Source organism: Cibotium barometz, chromosome 34, assembly GCF_041138505.1.
Source record: "Cibotium barometz isolate CiBa-2024 chromosome 34, ASM4113850v1, whole genome shotgun sequence".
NCBI classification, from domain to species: Eukaryota; Viridiplantae; Streptophyta; class Polypodiopsida; order Cyatheales; family Cibotiaceae; genus Cibotium; species Cibotium barometz.
Window position 1 is genome coordinate 2815066 of NC_141079.1, and position 17896 is coordinate 2832961.

The 17896-nt window shown below is 43.0% G+C and overlaps 1 protein-coding gene across 1 annotated transcript; it reads right to left on the reverse strand.

Moving 5' to 3' along the window:
• Positions 1–9103: 9103 nt before the first annotated feature.
• LOC147618608 (kinesin-like protein KIN-12A) lies at positions 9104–17546 on the reverse strand. Its single transcript, XM_086773626.1, has 16 exons — positions 16824–17546; positions 16398–16541; positions 16193–16276; positions 15953–16075; positions 15768–15827; positions 15206–15259; positions 14944–15036; positions 14756–14851; positions 14480–14625; positions 14245–14394; positions 14035–14164; positions 11913–13856; positions 11707–11805; positions 11389–11541; positions 10458–11291; positions 9104–10207 (listed from the first exon to the last, which is right to left on the reverse strand). The coding sequence occupies exons 1-16, from the start codon at positions 17259–17261 to the stop codon at positions 9794–9796; spliced, it is 4962 nt and encodes a 1653-aa protein (XP_086629752.1). The 5' UTR covers positions 17262–17546; the 3' UTR covers positions 9104–9793.
• Between the last annotated feature and the right edge of the window lie 350 nt (positions 17547–17896).

Sequence of the window (17896 nt, forward strand, 5' to 3'; positions counted from 1 at the left end):
CTATATGTGAAGCTCAATCTAGATGTGAAGGGGCAAGCGGTATTGAAGACCATGACCTTGGTTTTATGAGGGTTTTACCAAAGTTTCTAACAATGAGGTCTCACTATATGGAAAAATCTTGTAAAGCATCCAATTGTCTCTAAAGCCCTCCTCGACTGAATTTGATAAGGTTACAAGGAGAATGAAGAGGATAATGCCATTTATGTAGAGTAAGAGGGGGATCAGTATGCCTGCCCCCCAGTGGAGCATCTACCCTACCTAACTTGTCAATGAAACCCAATATCTTATCAATGTAGAGTTCAAATAAAGTGGGTGATAAAGTGCTTCACCCCAATGGTGCTAGACATCTCGTGTGACATACTTCCTAAGGTTATCACTCATAATATATAATGGACTCATAAAGGGCAATGATGCTCCAAATCATGTTAGATGGAACCCCTTATATCCTGTATAGGCATTGTAGGAGGCAAGCTCATGGGTGGTGCAATATCAAAAGTTTTGTGGAAATCCATAAAGTAGTAGTAAAATCCACCGGTTTTGTGTTCTATCCTCCTTGTGATGATGACGCGAAGGCTCAAGACGTGGTCGAGGGTAGAGTAGTTTCTCTAAGCTCGCGTGTCTTGTGGCTGTACATCCTTGTATCTATGTAAATGAATTGGGCTCTGCATCTAACATTAATCCATAGAGTTTGGCCAATGTATGGCCAATCATGATCATTATATAATTATTGGGATCAAGTGGGTCTTCATATTTGATGATGTTGGTGGACCAAGAGAGTGTGGATCCATCACAAAAGGCTCTATTAAACATGTAAGCTAGTAAGGGTGCAGGGTAACACATGTATGTGGTGAGTCTCTCATGCCCATTACAAAGCCTACAGATGGTGTTGGTTACCATACCCTTTGTGCAAGGATCTAGAGGGGATAGGGGTGGCTATTGGTTGGGGACATGGTAGAGAGAGTGTGCATAGGATGCCATGTGTCTATTACACGAGTTCTTTTGGTGTTGCCTCTTTCATGAGAAAGAAAGAAATATTACCATAGCTAGTCATGGAAAACTATTAATTTTTTTTTGAAAACTAGCTGACAATTGTAGGTAGCTATGCAAGGTATGAATATCATGGGATGGCCAAAAGGGCTCGAAGGCAGCCAACCTGCCAACCTGGTGGGTTGATATGGAGAAGGTTTGCATTGAGTGTGGTGTAATATTTATCCCCTCCATTTTCATTTCTTTGAAATTCGCTAGGCTATGTTTGAGGGTTGCCTTAATCCCCTCCATTTTCATTGCTTTGAAATTCGCTAGGCTATGTTTGAGGGTTGCCTTAATCCATGGTTTGTGCCTTGTTCCTTTTTGTTATACCATCTTTCAATGGCATAAGCTTCTTCTTGGGGGAGATTATGAAGGCATTTGTCATCGCTAATTGCAAGCAACATGTTGCCTTGATCATGAAGGCCTTATGGCTAGCACACATAGATATCTACTTCACCATGATACTCATGTAGATGCTGGCCTATTTTGAAATTGTATGTAGTGTGGTTGGAACCCTCTCAAAAGAGAGTTGGACCTTAACCCTCTTTGATCATATCCTTTTATTATGAATTTATTTCCTTTTTCAATTAATCACTAGTTGATTAAATTCCTAGTATGTGGCTAGGCTTTTAGGAAAGGCATCAATTGTAGCAAAAGTGAATGATTGTGAACTCCCATTAATAATCACTAAATTGGGTTATCCATTTTCTTATGGATTTTGAATGGGCATATGCCTAACTACATGGCTCTATTCATCCGAAGACTTACTTTTTCATGCTCTTACTTGTATACTTAATCTCACATATTGGATTTACTTTATTGGTTGGGGCTTTCATGTTAGGGCTCATTGTGATGAGTTTGCCTTTGATTTGACTTTCCTAGCTAAGTGAATACTATCTTGTCAATGTTCTTGGTCCATAGCTTCAAATGTGTGACATCAATTACACATGGGGTATGTCAATAACACATGTAACCAATATGTGTATTGGATGGTGCTAGCTCTACCCCCTCTCAGTTGTGGTGTGGTACCTGTAACAATGACAACAAAAGCCTACTACATCTTGTTGGAAAAGAATTTGCTCAATGCTCCACCCTCGTATTGTTATTGTGGGTTACATATGTGCTCTACTTTTTTGTAAGCCCTGTGCGGGACCAAGTGTGAACCCATGACTAATTTATGAGACACTAATGTACATCTCATCTTAGGTTACATGGCTCGTTTGAGGGTTCAAATGGTCTCAAATGGCTCGTACAAGGCTTACAAAAAATGCAAAGCACATATGTAACCCGCAATAACAATATGAGGGTGGAGCATTGAGCAAATTCTTTTCCAACAAGATGTAGAAGGCTTTTGTTGTCATTGTTACAGGTACCACACCACAAATGAAAGGGGGGTAAAGCTAGCACCATCCAATACACATATTTTAGTCATTGTTACAGGTACCACACCACAAATGAAAGGGGGGTAAAGCTAGCACCATCCAATACACATCTTTTCCAACAAGATGTAGAAGGCTTTTGTTGTCATTGTTACAGGTACCACACCACAAATGAAAGGGGGTAAATCTAGCACCATCCAATACACATATTTTAGTCTAGACTTAGTTTTAGTCTACTACGGTCCCAATCAAATGATATGGTTAGTTGGTCATTTTGGACTAAGTCATGGATCAGCCAACGTGGCTGACCTCCACACATGACGACCCTGGGCACTATATATAAACTAGTTTGGAAGCCTCCTTGTTCATCATCGAGTTCATTGTGTGTTCAAGAACTCTTGTAAGCAAGACATTCTCGGTGCAGAGCCTGTCTAGATCGCCATCAAAGCTCTTTACCTGGAGCACAACACGGGTGGGTGGACAACCATCACTTACTTTGTAATCAAAAGTTACAAGCAAAATATTGTTTACTCTCTCCTTCTTTTTGTAATTCAATGCTTTAGATCCTTTTTCGCTATTATTTTTTCTTACACATCTTATGTTTGGCACTTGTAATTACTATAACTTTGTGGTGTTTTAATGTTACAATTGTATTAACTCAAAACTATCTCATGTTTTTAGCATAAATTGTTGATGCATGTACATTGTAATGCAAATTTATTTGCAATATCTATTTTCTTGTCTGGTCTCTGCAGTGTGGGTTGTTGGTAACAATAAGTGCACACACAAAGTGCACACACAATGATCAATTCCCAAATAGCTAGTGGGATAGCTAGGCTTGACAAAGATTGGCTTATAGATTTTCTTTCTCCTCTGTTTTTTCCATTTTGTCGTTTTTCTTCTTCATTCCCACTTCTAGGTTCAAATCATTATGCTCAGGTTGGCTTGATTGTTTTTTTTAAGGTTAGCCTCAATATGGACTCAGTTTTGCCTTCTTTCTCTTTTATCTTGGTTTACTTTTTGCTCTCTAGGTTGTTTTCTTTTTGGTGGGCAATAAGCTACCATATAAGTGTTAGCTTACTAGCTTCACCACTTGTGTGAATATCCTCTGAAAAATAACATTTGGGTGCACACACATACACATACCGTTTGGATGCATTGAGTGCTTTCATATGCTCATGTTGCACCTCCAGTTGTGGATGCCCATGGGTGTTAAGGCTTGCGCGCAGCTCTGAGACTGTTATTTTGGGGTAGGTAGAGGATCTTGAGGAGCATATTGTTTGCGAATGCATATGTGTCATGCATATGTTTGTCATATGTAGAATGATGCATGGTTTTGTTTTTGGCTAACACAGGTTACGTGTTTCCACTTGGTTTTAGACTTTTGCTACAGGTTCAGAAGGAACAAGCAAGAGTTGTTTGTCACTTTGATGTGACAGGGTGGCCTTATTGTCCAGGATGATTGTATCATCACCCAGATGCACTTGAGGGCCATTGCTTTTGTCATATGGGGACTCTTTCTTCATTGGATGCTTACTGTGTTGTTGAGTGCAATCGACGACACTTGTTATTTTTCAAGAGGGGGATATGTTACGACCCTGTGTTTTTCTCTTGACAACAAGCAGGTGGGCATTGGCACGGGACGAACAGTGTGATCAGCATCAATTTGGATATAAAAAGGAAATCCATATGTGGCCAGCCCAAGTGTGAAAGGGACAAAAAGGGAATCTTGAGTTTATAAGGTTTTATGACCTTTGAATGACTAAAAATATTATTATTGGAGGTTTGCATTTTTTTTTTGTGTGTGTGTGTGTGGCTATTTTGCTTTTTGGAGAAAGCAGGTGGAATCGCATGGGCGGCCTCGAGTCTTTTCAAGAGCTAGTGTAGCCTTTGGGACTTACACCTTAGGATTTTTTGTTTCTTATTTCAAGCTTGAAGCTTAAGCTTTCTATTTATTAGTAGCCTTGGATGTTCTCTTGGATACCACCCTTGTCTTTTAGCTTGGAGCCTTGTAATGGCTATAAGGGGGATTGTATGAATAAGTCCTCCTTGGGGCTTGTGCCTCATGCTCTTTAGCTGCTTGCTTCGAGGTTGAAGCTTGAGCTTTCTGCATATTAGTGGCCTTGGATGTTCCCTGGGCTATTACCCTTGTCTTCGACTTAGAGCCTTGTGATGGCTATAATTTTCCCATAACTAGTAACATTAGCTACCTTGATTAGCAAGTTAAAATAAGGGGCTTGACTAGAAGGCTTACGTGGCCTCATTAGAAGGCTTACGTGGCCTCATTAGAAGGCATAAGTGGAAGGGATAAGAGTGATACTAAGGGCCAATTAGAGATGTATTTAAAAGCTCTAAGCTCACATAATTAGCTATAAAAGACCAAGAAATTAGAAATAATGAACACAAACAATTAGAAGCCTTAAAAACATGCCATCAAAAGCTGATTTTAGCATGAGTAGAATCTCTTAATGACCTTTATTAGAATCCCTAACTAATGAGATTACTAAAAATAATTAAATCTATTGAAAAGCATCATTGATTCATGATTAGAGGTAATTATAAGCTTTCGCCCATTTAGATGCTATATGAAGGGGTCAAATAGAAGGATAACATTGTGATAAGAAGGTGCTAAGGGCAACCTATGTGGGGAGGATGGGCTTAGTGTGGCATTTAAGAGCAAGGAGGGAGTCTTAACTAGGAACGTGTGTGTGTGTGTGTGTGTGTGTGTGTGTGTGTGTGTGTGTGTGTGTGTGTGTGTGTGTGAGAGAGAGAGAGAGAGAGAGAGAGAGAGAGAGAGAGAGAGAGAGTTCTACAATACTTCTTATGCAAGCTAGAAAGAGATATATTTTTCCTTGTTACATAAAGAAAGAAAGGAAGGAAGGAAGGAAGGAAGTTATATTAAGCGTCTACTTAAAGACCCAATGGGCCTATTAGACCAAAGTGATACAATAATGTCCATGGAGACTACCTCCCTATAAAGGTGATACAATAATGTCCATAGAGACTACCCCACTAAAAAGGTGATACAAAGCTCTCCATGGAATATCTCATCATAGAGTACAAGAAAGAAAACATATCAACCGCCAATAGATGGTACATGACTCTCTAATACATTGAGCATGGGATTAGTGATTTCGGTCGAGACGTTCCCCTTTGCCACAACACGTGGGAAGGTGGTGTGATGGCAATTGAGCATGTACTCAATATGGTGGATTGTGTGGCCAATGTCCAGAGGGTTGGGGGTACTCGGCACACTGGAGTGCACAAGCTTGGTCCAAGGTAAGTCCTCTAGGGCAGGGTGGATTTGCAGCATCTCGAGGTGGGTCCAAAGCATCTATTGTGTCAATATATCCTCATCTTGAATCCATAAGAAGCTAGTGATGGTCGGATGGTGAGGAAAGGGTGGGGGTGGCTGGGACTGAAGCTAGTGATGGTCGCATGGTGAGGAAAGGGTGGGGGTGGTTGGGACTGAAGCGCTCTCAAGAGTGGGTCTCTGTGTCTACAGAGCTTGAGTAGGATGGTCGCATGGTGAGGAAAGGGTGGGGGTGGTTGGGACTGAAGCGCTCTCAAGAGTGGGTCTCTGTGTCTACAGAGCTTGAGTAGGAAGAGTCATATGCAATGCGAGTTCGGAAAGTCTATGACCTTGGATAATAGACCAAATCCCTCACGAAAGAGATAGTGCAACCCCCCATAGATCACATAATATACTAGGAAGTAGCACATGTAGTGCTCCTCTGTCTCGATGCATGAATGTGGCATAATATGTAAACCCTCTCTTCCATGGATCTCCGTGTGAGCTCTCCATCTCTATATATGCGCTCAGCTCTCCTTGTCTCCACTCTAAGGTGTGGTGGGGGAGAAGACCCATATATCTGGATGATTACAATCTGCATGGCATGGGACATGTGAACACCCCGGTAGCCTGGCTACACCGGATGAAGCCATCATCCAATGAACCTGAGGAAATGATCCCTAGAGAGAAGTGCATCTTCATTTGGAGCTCTGAAGGTGCAATCCACTTATAATGGATGTAAAGGAGGCTAAGGAGAACTGACTGGATAATCCGGTTAATGTTCTCATGATAGAGCTAGAGAAGGGGAGAGCCTTGGGCATACCATGCTCTAGGGTGGTTGCAGCTCCCTAGATGATCTCATGTGGGACTGATGGTTTGTCACATGGTGGATCATGCAGGAGAAGATCATAACGTGGGGCATCCCTGCTGCACCAGATAAGTCCACCCCCCAAAAAAAGGTGCTGCATACATCAAAACCAGTGTGACAAGGGTGTCAAAAGGCCAACCCTTTGTCCTAGGCACTGAGAGAGACAACGACAGAGGACTATATGCACTATGAATGAAGGGTGCACATAATAGTGAATAAAGGTGGATCTCAAAACTAATAAACTCAGAGAGGACTATATGCACTACGAATGAAGGGTGCACATAGCAGTAAAGGTGGATCTCAAAACTAATAAACTCAATATAATGGAAGATATCAAATGTGTCTATATATAGTGCCCAAGATCTAGGCTAGCCTATGTCAATGGTCACCCTACATTGAGTCCAACTAGATCAAACTGAGCATCACTCGACTAGAGTAATAATAGACTAAATATGAGACCACAAGTCCTAGTGTAGATTTGAGACCCATCCGAGGTTATCTAGACACATGTTTGGGTCCCTCATCCAAGAATAGTGTGTCTCGGGAAGATCCCCTTCTACCTTTAAAGCGGTTCGATATGGGTATATCATCTCGCATTTATATTTAGCCTACTTCATATTTTTATTTAGTCTACTTCGCACGTGCTAAGCTTACCTAAGCTCTTAACCAGTGCCTTGCCCTAGTACCTAAACGAGCTCTATGGGGGGCAAGTATGTACTACTTTACAAGACGACTTCTCTAAAGGGTCCTTTTAAAGTAGAGCTAGCCGTTACGTGATCAATCATGATGAGGATAGACAATTGACATCCACCAAGTCATCATCATCAAGCTTGTAACATACCTCTCCTCCCAACTCTCTCTCTCGCTCTCTCCTCACACACATATCCTTGATAGTTTCAATAATCTTAATAACCCTTAATAATTAATTTTTTAAGCACCTTAATAATATTAATAGCCACCTAAAATCTTCACCTACAAATCAACCTGAAAATGTATCCTCGTAATATTTATGAACTTATCAATCGGCAATTTGAATACGTAAATAAACTTAATAGCATTAATAGCTCAATATCGATAACCCCAATACATCTAGCACCCCATGTGAAGCTCCATGATATGCAGCACCTTCGTCCATGCAAACCCCAACCCTCTCGTATATAGTCGTGCTAGGCTCTAGCCATGAAAGCATAGCCCATACCCATATGCGAGCACCAGGCTATGGCCACCATCATGAGTTGCTCCATGCTTGAAATGAAGGCACAGGCAACTGCTATGTCAACTTACAACTGCCATGGCGAGCCGGTCTTTTAAGCCCCTCTACTACTACTTAGTCTACATGCCGACATACTTCTTTTTAATACAACTCATAATCTAGTTTATGCATTTTTTTAAAGCACATTGTTTGAATACAAAATATGATTTGGAGTCCTTGGATCAAATATAAAACTTGCCAAACCATATATATTCTTCAGTAATATTAACAGACAAGGATTACTAATTTATTGCTTTAGAAGAAAAGGCTTTCGTGGTGGGCAAGAGAATGTTCCTTGGATGTGACAATTGAATTGGCAATTCTGCACCGGACGCAAGTTATATTATTCTCGGATCACCTTACTATAAATTTACAAACTATGATAAATGTATATTCTTAGATCATGAACACAACCTTCAATAAACTCATACAGCAAGAGCACAGTATGAAGGTCAGTACCCCTATGGGGTGAGGCATTAACCAATGTGTCAACATGACACATTCCTCCCTACATCATTGGGGCTGTTAAGAGTCATTATTTAGAGGTAGCAGTTTGGAGGGACCTTATGATTTTAATCTATGTATGACAATAATATGTCAGGGTGGAGAGTTAGGAGTGCTTCTTATAAAATACACTAAGATCACACTCCAAAATGCTTTTAATCCATGTATGACAAAAATATCTTTGCCAAAAACCGGGAGTCCAGATGGTGGAAGAGTTCGAGTGCCTCCTTTGAGGTCGTGGGATCGAGCAATACAGTGAGGCACATAGTGGTAGGTAGTGTGTGTTTGTTGTGATGTACAATTCGAATCATCTCAAAAAAGACAATAATATCCTAGGGTGGAGAGTTGGCTTGCTTTCTTTTGAAACTTGGTAAAATCCAGGAGTAGGCCCTTTTCCATCTTGTAGCCAATGGTCAATGGTGATTGCTTAATAAACAAAAAAGATAAAACTCCACCTTTTAGACCCAAATCAGTCTTGGCCTCACTCACATTAGATGTCAATGGATATTTGCAACTTTCTAGTAGGCATGTAGCTTCACCCATGTCTATGCCTTCATCATAGCATACTACATATTAGAGGACTATGTGCACAATAGTGGGCACTAGTTTTCCAAGCTTGTCCTAGGAATCAAAAGACCTGTTTGAATCCAGCACTTGATACGGTCATCTTCTTTGCTAGCACTCTGTCCACATATGCCTCTCTGGAGGAGGTGTACACATGGGGGCCAAGACATGGCAGATATATAACTTCGACACAAAAAAATGGCAGAAATATAGCATTGGCACAAAAAAATTCCATCAATGATATGTGGATGGGAATGTCATGGAATCCATATACAAGTTTTCATGCTCATTATCAAGCATTTTATTGGTTACATTGTGCTGTCAAGATGGAAGCCCTCATCGACAAGAAAGCGATGTGAAGCCTGCTAATCTCTTGAGAAACTAGATAAAACTATGCAAGATGTTGACAATACAAGGACCAGGATGGGACCAACCTCCTCTGATAATGTAACTCATGAGAGGAAGAGAACATCCGCAGCATACCTTCGATGAAGCATATGCAGTACCCATTTATTCAAAGCAGAAAAGCTCGTGAACTGATGAAAGTTCAAGGAGAGAGGCAACCAACCCACCCAAGAAGCCAGATGTTGAACCAGTAGCCTCCTCATATGAACCAACAGTTCATTCATCTTCAAGGTGTGTTCAACTAACTCAGATGTTAGTCAGTCGTCACACCGTTGAGCCTCCTCATATAAACCAACAGTTTATTCCATCTCCCAAGGCATGTCCATCTGCTTCAGAAGTTAGTCAGAAATTGTACTGTTGGACCTCCTTGTGAGCTGCACTGTTCAACTTCCTTGTACCAGAACACCTCCCCCTCCCCCCCCCCCCACTTCAGAAGTTGGATAGAAGATTTGACTGTTAAACTCTCCTTGCAAACGAAAGCCATCCACTTCAGAAGTTGGTTAGAGGTTGCACTTCTGAACCTCCTCATACCATCTTTCATCCATCTCTGAGGCATGAAGATCGTCCATACCTTGTATATGGAACTCTTCATTGTCATCATAGTAGGGTTCTTCAGGCAGCTCTCCCCTGAGCATCTGCAAGGAGCCATAGGAGGCGGCCGCTTCTTCTTTGGCTGCCTCAGCTGCAAGATGCTGAGCCTCGAGAGCTGCCTCCGCTTCTTCTTCATCCACCCCAGTAAACTCGAACTTGACACGCTCTGCCATGACACACATTGGGCATACTGTGGATTTCTGAAACCGAGCCTCTAACAGCCGCTGCTGCAAGGTAGCTATCTCTGTAGAGTGCCTTCTCTTCAACTTGTCCATATCTCGGTACAACTTGTCTACATCTTGCTCTGCAAGTGCTGCAGCATCCTGGATTATCATGCATTCCACAGCTTAAGCTAGTTAGAGAAAAAGGCCTTCAATCCAAAAACACCATCCTATCATTCCCTCGCAAGAACCCCTTCAAGCTATATAGAGTAGGGAGGGCATTGCAAGAGACGTTGAAGTTCATCTAAAATTTATAATTGAAGCTAGCATCATTCCTTTGGCAAATATTGCACAGAATGGCAGACATGCAATGAAGTAGGGGATCTGTAAGACAAACTAAGATCGAATGTACCTGAGCAATGAGTACAGCTTCCTCTGCCTCCTTCAGCCTCACCAACAGCTCCCCTGCAGCTTGCACAGCATCAGCTATGTCTCTTACCTGTGCCTGCAAACCCTCAATTTGCTCCTTCGCAGCTTTCCTTTCCTGCTCCTGCTCAAGCTTTACAGCTATCAACTCTGCTGCCTGCGCTTCAAACCACTTCCCCCCAAGGAAACCCATCTTCCCAGCCTTCTTCCTTGCATCAGACATGGCATCTCTGATCTTCCTATGCTTTGCCAGCAGGGAGATGTGCTTCTCTTGCAGCTCTGCGTACTGGTCAAGCAGCCGAGCATGCCCTTCCATGGCCATTTGAAGAGCTTCTTTCATCTCATCAGCACATCTTTGCTGGCCCTCCACCTCATGCTTCCTCTTTTCTGCAAGCTGTTTGTACGCTTCCACCTCAATACGCAGTTCCTCAAGCACTGACATCCACTCATTCTCACGCTCCGCCCACTGCACGGTCTCCTCTTCACAAGTCTTACAGCCTCCAGAATCAGCTACAACATTAGTGTTGTTCAAGGACTCCATTACATCATCAAGTGGAGATACGCCTTCACCGTGATCATCCACAGCACTGAACTTAGCTTGCGGAGTGAGAGATCGCTGCCTTTGTTTCGTAGACCTTGGCGTATCCAATTCGACATAGTACTGCAGTTGGTTGCGAAGCTGAGAAACCTCACCCAGTAAGGCATTCCTTTCCCCTAGTTCGCAGAAGCTCCGGTATTGCTCAATGTCCTCACAAAGGCGCTGCTGCCTAATGTTCCCTAGTGTCACCTCAGGGTGGTGGTCGTATCTTTCCTGCAAAATCTGGAACAAGATTGCGCTTTTCAATATGAGAAACAACTCTTCAAACCTAGCAGCACTAGTTTCATTTTCAACAAAATATTGAATCAAAGCATGTCACCTTGTGCTCATTGATTAGGGAGGACCACTCTTCATTCAGAAAGGCATCAGTCGGTAAAGTTCCATCCATCAGACTCTCAAGTCTGGCAATTTTGTCTTCTCGACTTTGCTGTAGCACAGCATTGCATTCCCTTTCATGCTTGTACTGGCGTACCTGTATCAATATCACCCAAATAAATTAATCCTAAAGTTTGCATGTGAGAATGCATATTAGATGGACAGTAAGCAACGATTGTCAGGGTTAATCAAGTCCAGGAGGTTCTGCATTGATCTTTGACTAGCGTTCCCTATCCTAATAGCAAAGAGACAATTACTGTACCAGCCGATTCAGTTGCTCAATCTCTGCAATTTTCCTGTTTACTGTCTCTTCCATGATACGCTCTCTGCGTAGAGCTCCTGCCAGAATTGCCTCCACATTCTGCAGCAACAATTAACGGTCCCAATTAAAGCTAGGCTGCAACCTTCACACTGAAGCATCTCATAATGCTGATAATGAATTCAAATTTTTCACAAAAAGAATATTACCTCACTCAGATGGGATTTGGACTCTCTTTGAGGTGTAATCGGCTCCTCCATAGCAACGTGATCCGTATTCAGCCCTTCACATGCTTGGTAGTTTGACAAATCATTATCCTTCGTGCCTTCTGAATGCACAGGCTCAGGTACATGCACAAAAGCTTTTTCAGGAAAGCAGACTGGGGAAGTTTGTACACTTTTGCTGACTACAGTACTTCCTCTGGGTTTATCCCAGTCTGAGTTCTGAAAGGAGAATCGGACCAATGACATGCGAGTGTTGCTAACTTTCTTTTGGTGGTTTTCAAGTATCTGCAACCCGCGGTGGAGGCTTGCAGCCAATCGATCAGTAGGAGAGGATAGATTCTTGCTGGACCGCAAAGATGATCTTACAGGTAAAGTTCTTCTTGTCTTCTCACCATCAGAATTTCCTTGTAATGCTATCTCTGCTCCAGCAGCTTGAGAATCTGCATGTTCAACTAGAACAGGAAGTACACTTGTGCCGAAGCTTCTTTTAATGTCATCCTGTAACCTTGGAGAAACACTTAGAATGGGGGCCTCAAGGGCTTCCATTGCTAGATGGGGAGAGAGGCTCAAAATAGGAGAGTTTAGGACATGTTTTGACTCTGGAGTCCTAGCATCACTACAACCTGTGCAGTTAACTGCATCCCCCTTGATAGAGTCACTCTCTATGATCAGCTTATGTATGTGAGCCTCACCTTCACTTAAGTCATGCTGTGCTACCCAAGTGTCTGAACCATCAACTTTAGCCTGTGACTGTTGAAGCTCCACAAAGCCTTCTAGTGGACATAGATTTGTGTGTACATCATTTTCTGCAACTGACTTCTTGACACTTGCAGAAACGTTTGGAGAGGTTGACAAGTTTACACCCGCAGGAGCTGATTCATGACCTTGGAACATGTTTTCGTCAGCAGATGTGTTCACAGACTGCTCCATTTGAAGAGAATTCCTGCATAGATCTCTTTTGACGAAGAAAACTTCACTTGAAATTTCTCCAACCTTACTATCATCTGACAGAGATGTAAGGTCATCATTTAGGCATTCTGGTTCGATACTTAGAGAGTCTTGCAAGACCAAAATGGACTCAGCAACCACAGATGCACCACCACTTTCAGCTTGGATGTTGGAAAGAGTATCAGAACTGTCTGTTGATGCAAACTCATGCACTACCTCCAGAAAGTTAGGAGTTTCATGGTTTGTGCATTCTGTTCCAAGGTTCAAAGAGTCTCCCAAAATCAAAGTGGATTCTTCGAATGCAGACATGTCTAGATTGTCATTCGGGAGCTGGGAAACAGGATCACTTGTTTCTTGCAATGATGGTGCATGCAGTTCCTCTAAGCAATTACATAGATCAACATTGACAGTATCCTTTTCACACTCATTCAAGACCATTTTCATGTCCTCAGCCTCAGTATGCAGTTGGCATTGAAAAGAGCTCTCCTTGGCAGGCGATACACCGGAGTTAGCCTCTTCATGGATACCGTCCTTTTCAACTTTCCCCTCCTCTCTTGCATCACCATGGTTTACAAACTTGGTTTGATAAGCAGCAGTTTCTGATGCATCTTTATCTGGGGACTTCACCGAAACTAGGACAGTATCTGCATCTATCAATGAAGAATTTAGATGCTTTTCAGTATCGTAGACGTGTCTTGAAGTTTCGTCATTCACCAGTCCCTTCTTGGTGATGGAGAGTTCTAGATCTGTTGTTCTAAAATCATCTGTTCTTGTTAAAGGATTTACTGCATGAACAGATTCTACTGCATCTTCATCAATCTCCATCTCCTCATCAGTGTCAGTGTCTGTATGTGGCAAGGTCATTGGGCGGCTAAGACTCATTCTCAACAGGTTATAGCTTCGACGAGCATTCCAGCTAGTAGAGTAGCTACCAACAGCTCCAGATAGTGTTTCATTTGACTTCATTCTCATGAGCTCATCCTGTTCAATAGAAAAATCATCTATTAAGATCCCAAGCATCAAAAGTAGTGATAATTCTCATGAGCTCATCCTGTTCAATAGAAAAATTATCTGTTAAGATCCCAAGCATCAAAACTACCTAGTGCATATTATCGTAGCAAATATAATCCTTGAAATCCCTTGAAAACCAAAACCCTACCTTCAGCTGACGAATTTGTTCTCGCAGAATCTTTACATCATTCTCTGTCTCCTCATTGACCACTGCCTTGTTTTGTATAGACTTAGCTCTTTGGGCAAATCTTAATGTGCTCAAGGTCTCACTTTTACAGCTGCAAGACAAGCAGATCCAACATCAGCACAAACTTCTCTCAGCATCAGCGTCAGTAGCGCAAGTTGCAGCTCTTACTACCTGCTGGCAGGGGAGATAGCACAGATCATTGCTAGCTTTGCATTTCCACCAAGTGATTCCTGCAGAAGGAAGGTAAGTCTGGAATCTCGATATGGAATGTGTCTCGGTTTGCCTGTTTGTGAAACCTCGGCCAGAATGTATATCAGATTCCTGCCACAAAGATGACCAAGGACCAACTTAAAAGACTTCACATGAGTACTGACCAACTAGGACCCTTGCTCAGGAAAACTCTTACCCAAGCTGTGAGAGAGAACGATTTATGTTTCCTGCCTCTTTCAAGCGCTCACCAGCAGCACCGGTCAGCTTCTGTCGCTCTGACCCAGCCAAATCCACAAGGTTCATTCTGCTTGTTCGTACACTGCTCACACCATCTGACATGCTCTGATAGTATGTATGCCGACAACTTCACCTCAGTCCGAGCACTTTGAATCTTGTTCATAAAAGCTTACATAATTGAAAGCTAGTCTAAATACTTGATGGCAGTATTGTTTGGTTTCATGACAGACTTTACCTTACAGCGTGACTCGATTACACAAGTAAAGAGGGTATGGGAACGAGAACTCTCAAGGTTCATACTTGTTGATGCAACCTTTCTATTTCCCAGGCCCTGCTTGCATGCATCAAAGGTACAGTGATTTCATAAATGAGAACATCAAATCACTTGCATGTTGGGGAGTTGCAGTTTGAGTTGAAGCATACCTTCAACATAAGACGGAATACATCTTCAACACTAGAAACAAACTCCTCTGTAAGGTTCTCCACATAAACACCTATCTTAGTATCCTCCCTAACCTGCCAAATTATGATGATCACAATCGAGGCCTCATTGCATTAGGCAAGTTTACAGCTGGAAAATACTGTAAGAAAAACAGACCAAGGTCCAGGCAACAAGTGTCTGTGCTTGCAAGCTGGGGGATAAATGGAGATAGGGCTATCGCATGGTACGGACATGCAGAGTTACCTGAAGGGTTTTCTGTAGCGGTTCCAGCAAATCTGTGATCTGCTCGTTGTAAATCTGCAGTAGAGAACCCATCATAACCCTTTAGCATTGAAGCCTTACTTTACTGTTGCATATCCTTTCCTTTAAAACTGAGAAATTAGAATGTAAACTGACGAAACAATATAAATCTGAACTGAAAGGGCATACATCAAGAAAAACTGTTGAGGTATTGTAATTTAGATTCCACCAATGCTGGTAAGAGGGAGGGGAAGTAGCGGGGGGCCTTTTGTGTTGTTGTGTGGTGGGGCTGAGAGAGAAAGAGAGAGAGAGAGAGCAGGCATCTTGGTGTGTGTTCACAAAAGATTCCGAAGTTGGCTTTCCAACATCATCAACTGCTATTGGACAGAGGCCATACGTAATGCTGAGCACAATTCTAGCAGCTACAAAGTAGCAGCACTACGACCCATGTCATAAGCATGGAGGTGCCCCTCAATCAACACAATTCACACATGTACATTCCCTCGACTGCACTGAGTTCCTATGTGAGTGCACCCATTATCTACAAAGAGAGCACAAGTCATACCTCAAGGAAGGAACAGCGGCATTGATAACGAAGCTGCTTGTCAGCATTCTTCTTTTCCTCCTGTCACGAATAGTACAAGAACTGTGTGAATAGAGTTGAAAATCAAACATCAGAACCATCACCATGTCTGCTTCTTCCCACATACAGTCAGAATGGAGCAAGCCACAACAAAAAGCTCAGTGTACCTCTTTTATCCGTTGAAACAGACGCTCAAAAACACGTGGAGTTAAACCTCTCTGTTCGCTAGGAGGCTGAGCCAGCAGATCCTGGGTTGCTCCCCACATTGTATATGTCTTGCCACTTCCTGTCTGCTCCAAAAAAAACAAGACAGTTTCCTAATTATTCACTTTAACACAAAATGCATTGTTTTATTAATCAAGAGAATAACTGGTGGCTAGGGACAAGAGTCAAACTTTTTGGATTACCTGTCCATATGCAAAGATGGAGCTGTTGAAACCTTGAAGGCAATTTTCAACCAGTGGCTGTCCGACCATCTCAAACATTGCTTGCTGAAACGCAGAAAAGCAAGTGAGCTAAGGAATGTCTGGAGAGAAATCCTCTTGACAACTACGCAATATGAGAGGAGTGCAGTTGCATTATTCTATCATTGAACTTGGTTCGAAAGCTTGCCTGGGAGGAATCTGCTCCTGCCACATGATCGTAAGTGAACTGCTGGTCTGCCATACACAGAGAATCGCTTGAAACCTTTTCTACTATCTGCATGGCTTCTTCTGATTCTTCTTTTTGGTTACAGGGACGCATCCTTATAATAACCTGAGATCATGAAGGTGGGTTTCAGGTGTCATCGCACTTGCATCAGTGAAAAAAAGCGACACCTCATGAGCATGTGATAAGCCACATGTGATACATTATCCCCTGCCCATCTGATGTGGGCGGGCTTTGGATGGGCGAGATCCCAAATCAATGAGCAATACAGGGTAGATTACCCCTTTTTCTCGAGCATTCCTAAGTGTGTAAAGCCTAAGTGTACGGCAGTGTTAACCATTATCAAGAAACGATACCTACAATAACTATGCCTGATCTGCAGCATTTTACCTTGACGCCAGTGTCCTGTTCATGAGAGGGAGGGCATGTAGTGGCGGCTTCTGCAGAGGCCGGAGGCTCCAGGTTGAGCTTCCTCTTCACGTTACCCTGAGCGTCATGGCCATTTCTTGCAGAATTTGTAGTAGGGGATGGCCGGGGCAGCGGAGGCCGCGGAGGGAGCGAGAGGCTGCCATGGTGCTTGCCCTTGGCTGATGTGGATTTGCTCGGGTGCGGTGCAGGTGATAGATTTGTATCGGAAAAAGGGCTGTTGACCTTCACGTTGAGGGCATTCTCGGGGGGCTGATTCTCGCTGTTGTGGCGAGACCTTCGCAGAACGGGGGTGTTCACTGCCGGAAATGTACATTTGGAGCGGGGCGATGGAGCCGAAGAGAAGGGTTTCCTGTGCGGGGATTCTTCTCGAGCCGAGCGGGGGCGATTGTGCGGAGGCATGGCCGTTCTGTGAGGAAAAACTGTGTGTTTTTTTATGATCTTAGAAGCTGGGGGAAGATCACACCTGCAACTATGAAGCTGCAGAGATGGCGAAGGCAGTGAAGCAGCAGCAATGGCGATAGTGATGGTGAAGGAGATCTGGCAGTGCTGAGGGGGGCTTCCTCGCCTGCTTCTTTACTGTCAGAGAAGGCATCAAAACCCTAAAAGAGAAGGCACAGGCCACAACAACAAGATGCCGATGGAGAGAGCCGTTTGAGCATTTCCCAGTTCAAAAATTTGCACAATTGGGGGGCTTCCGTCACTGGGCACATGCGTTGCATGTCACATTTACTGCCTTGTAAGGTCCGTTTCACACGTGTGCTTGCAAAAGCACCTCAACCACGACCTGGAAACTGTGACTTGGCCCACTTGATGCCTATAGCAGGCTATTCATAAGGAGTAGATGTGTCATCTTACCCACTCATACGCCATGCACCTGGTGCACACGTTAGGCGTAACATAAATTGTCTGATCATAGTGAGGAGAAGAACAAGAGAAGGAGAGAGAGAAAGAACGGAGGAGGAGAAGAGAGAAAGAAAGAAAGAAGGAGAAGACAATAAAGCAAAGAGAAGAGGAGTGGGATGACAAAGCAAAGA

Bases quoted from the DNA above. Each gene is read 5' to 3' on its own strand.
- LOC147618608 (XM_086773626.1), bottom strand. From the start codon at position 17,261: ATGCCTCCGCACAATCGCCCCCGCTCGGCTCGAGAAGAATCCCCGCAC. The intron at 16,277-16,397 runs GCAAGCTTTCGA...TCTGCGTTTCAG, and splicing joins CAGGAGCAGATTCCTCCCAG to CAAGCAATGTTTGAGATGGT. The intron at 14,165-14,244 runs GTAGTAAGAGCT...CTTGTCTTGCAG, and splicing joins GCTATCTCCCCTGCCAGCAG to CTGTAAAAGTGAGACCTTGA.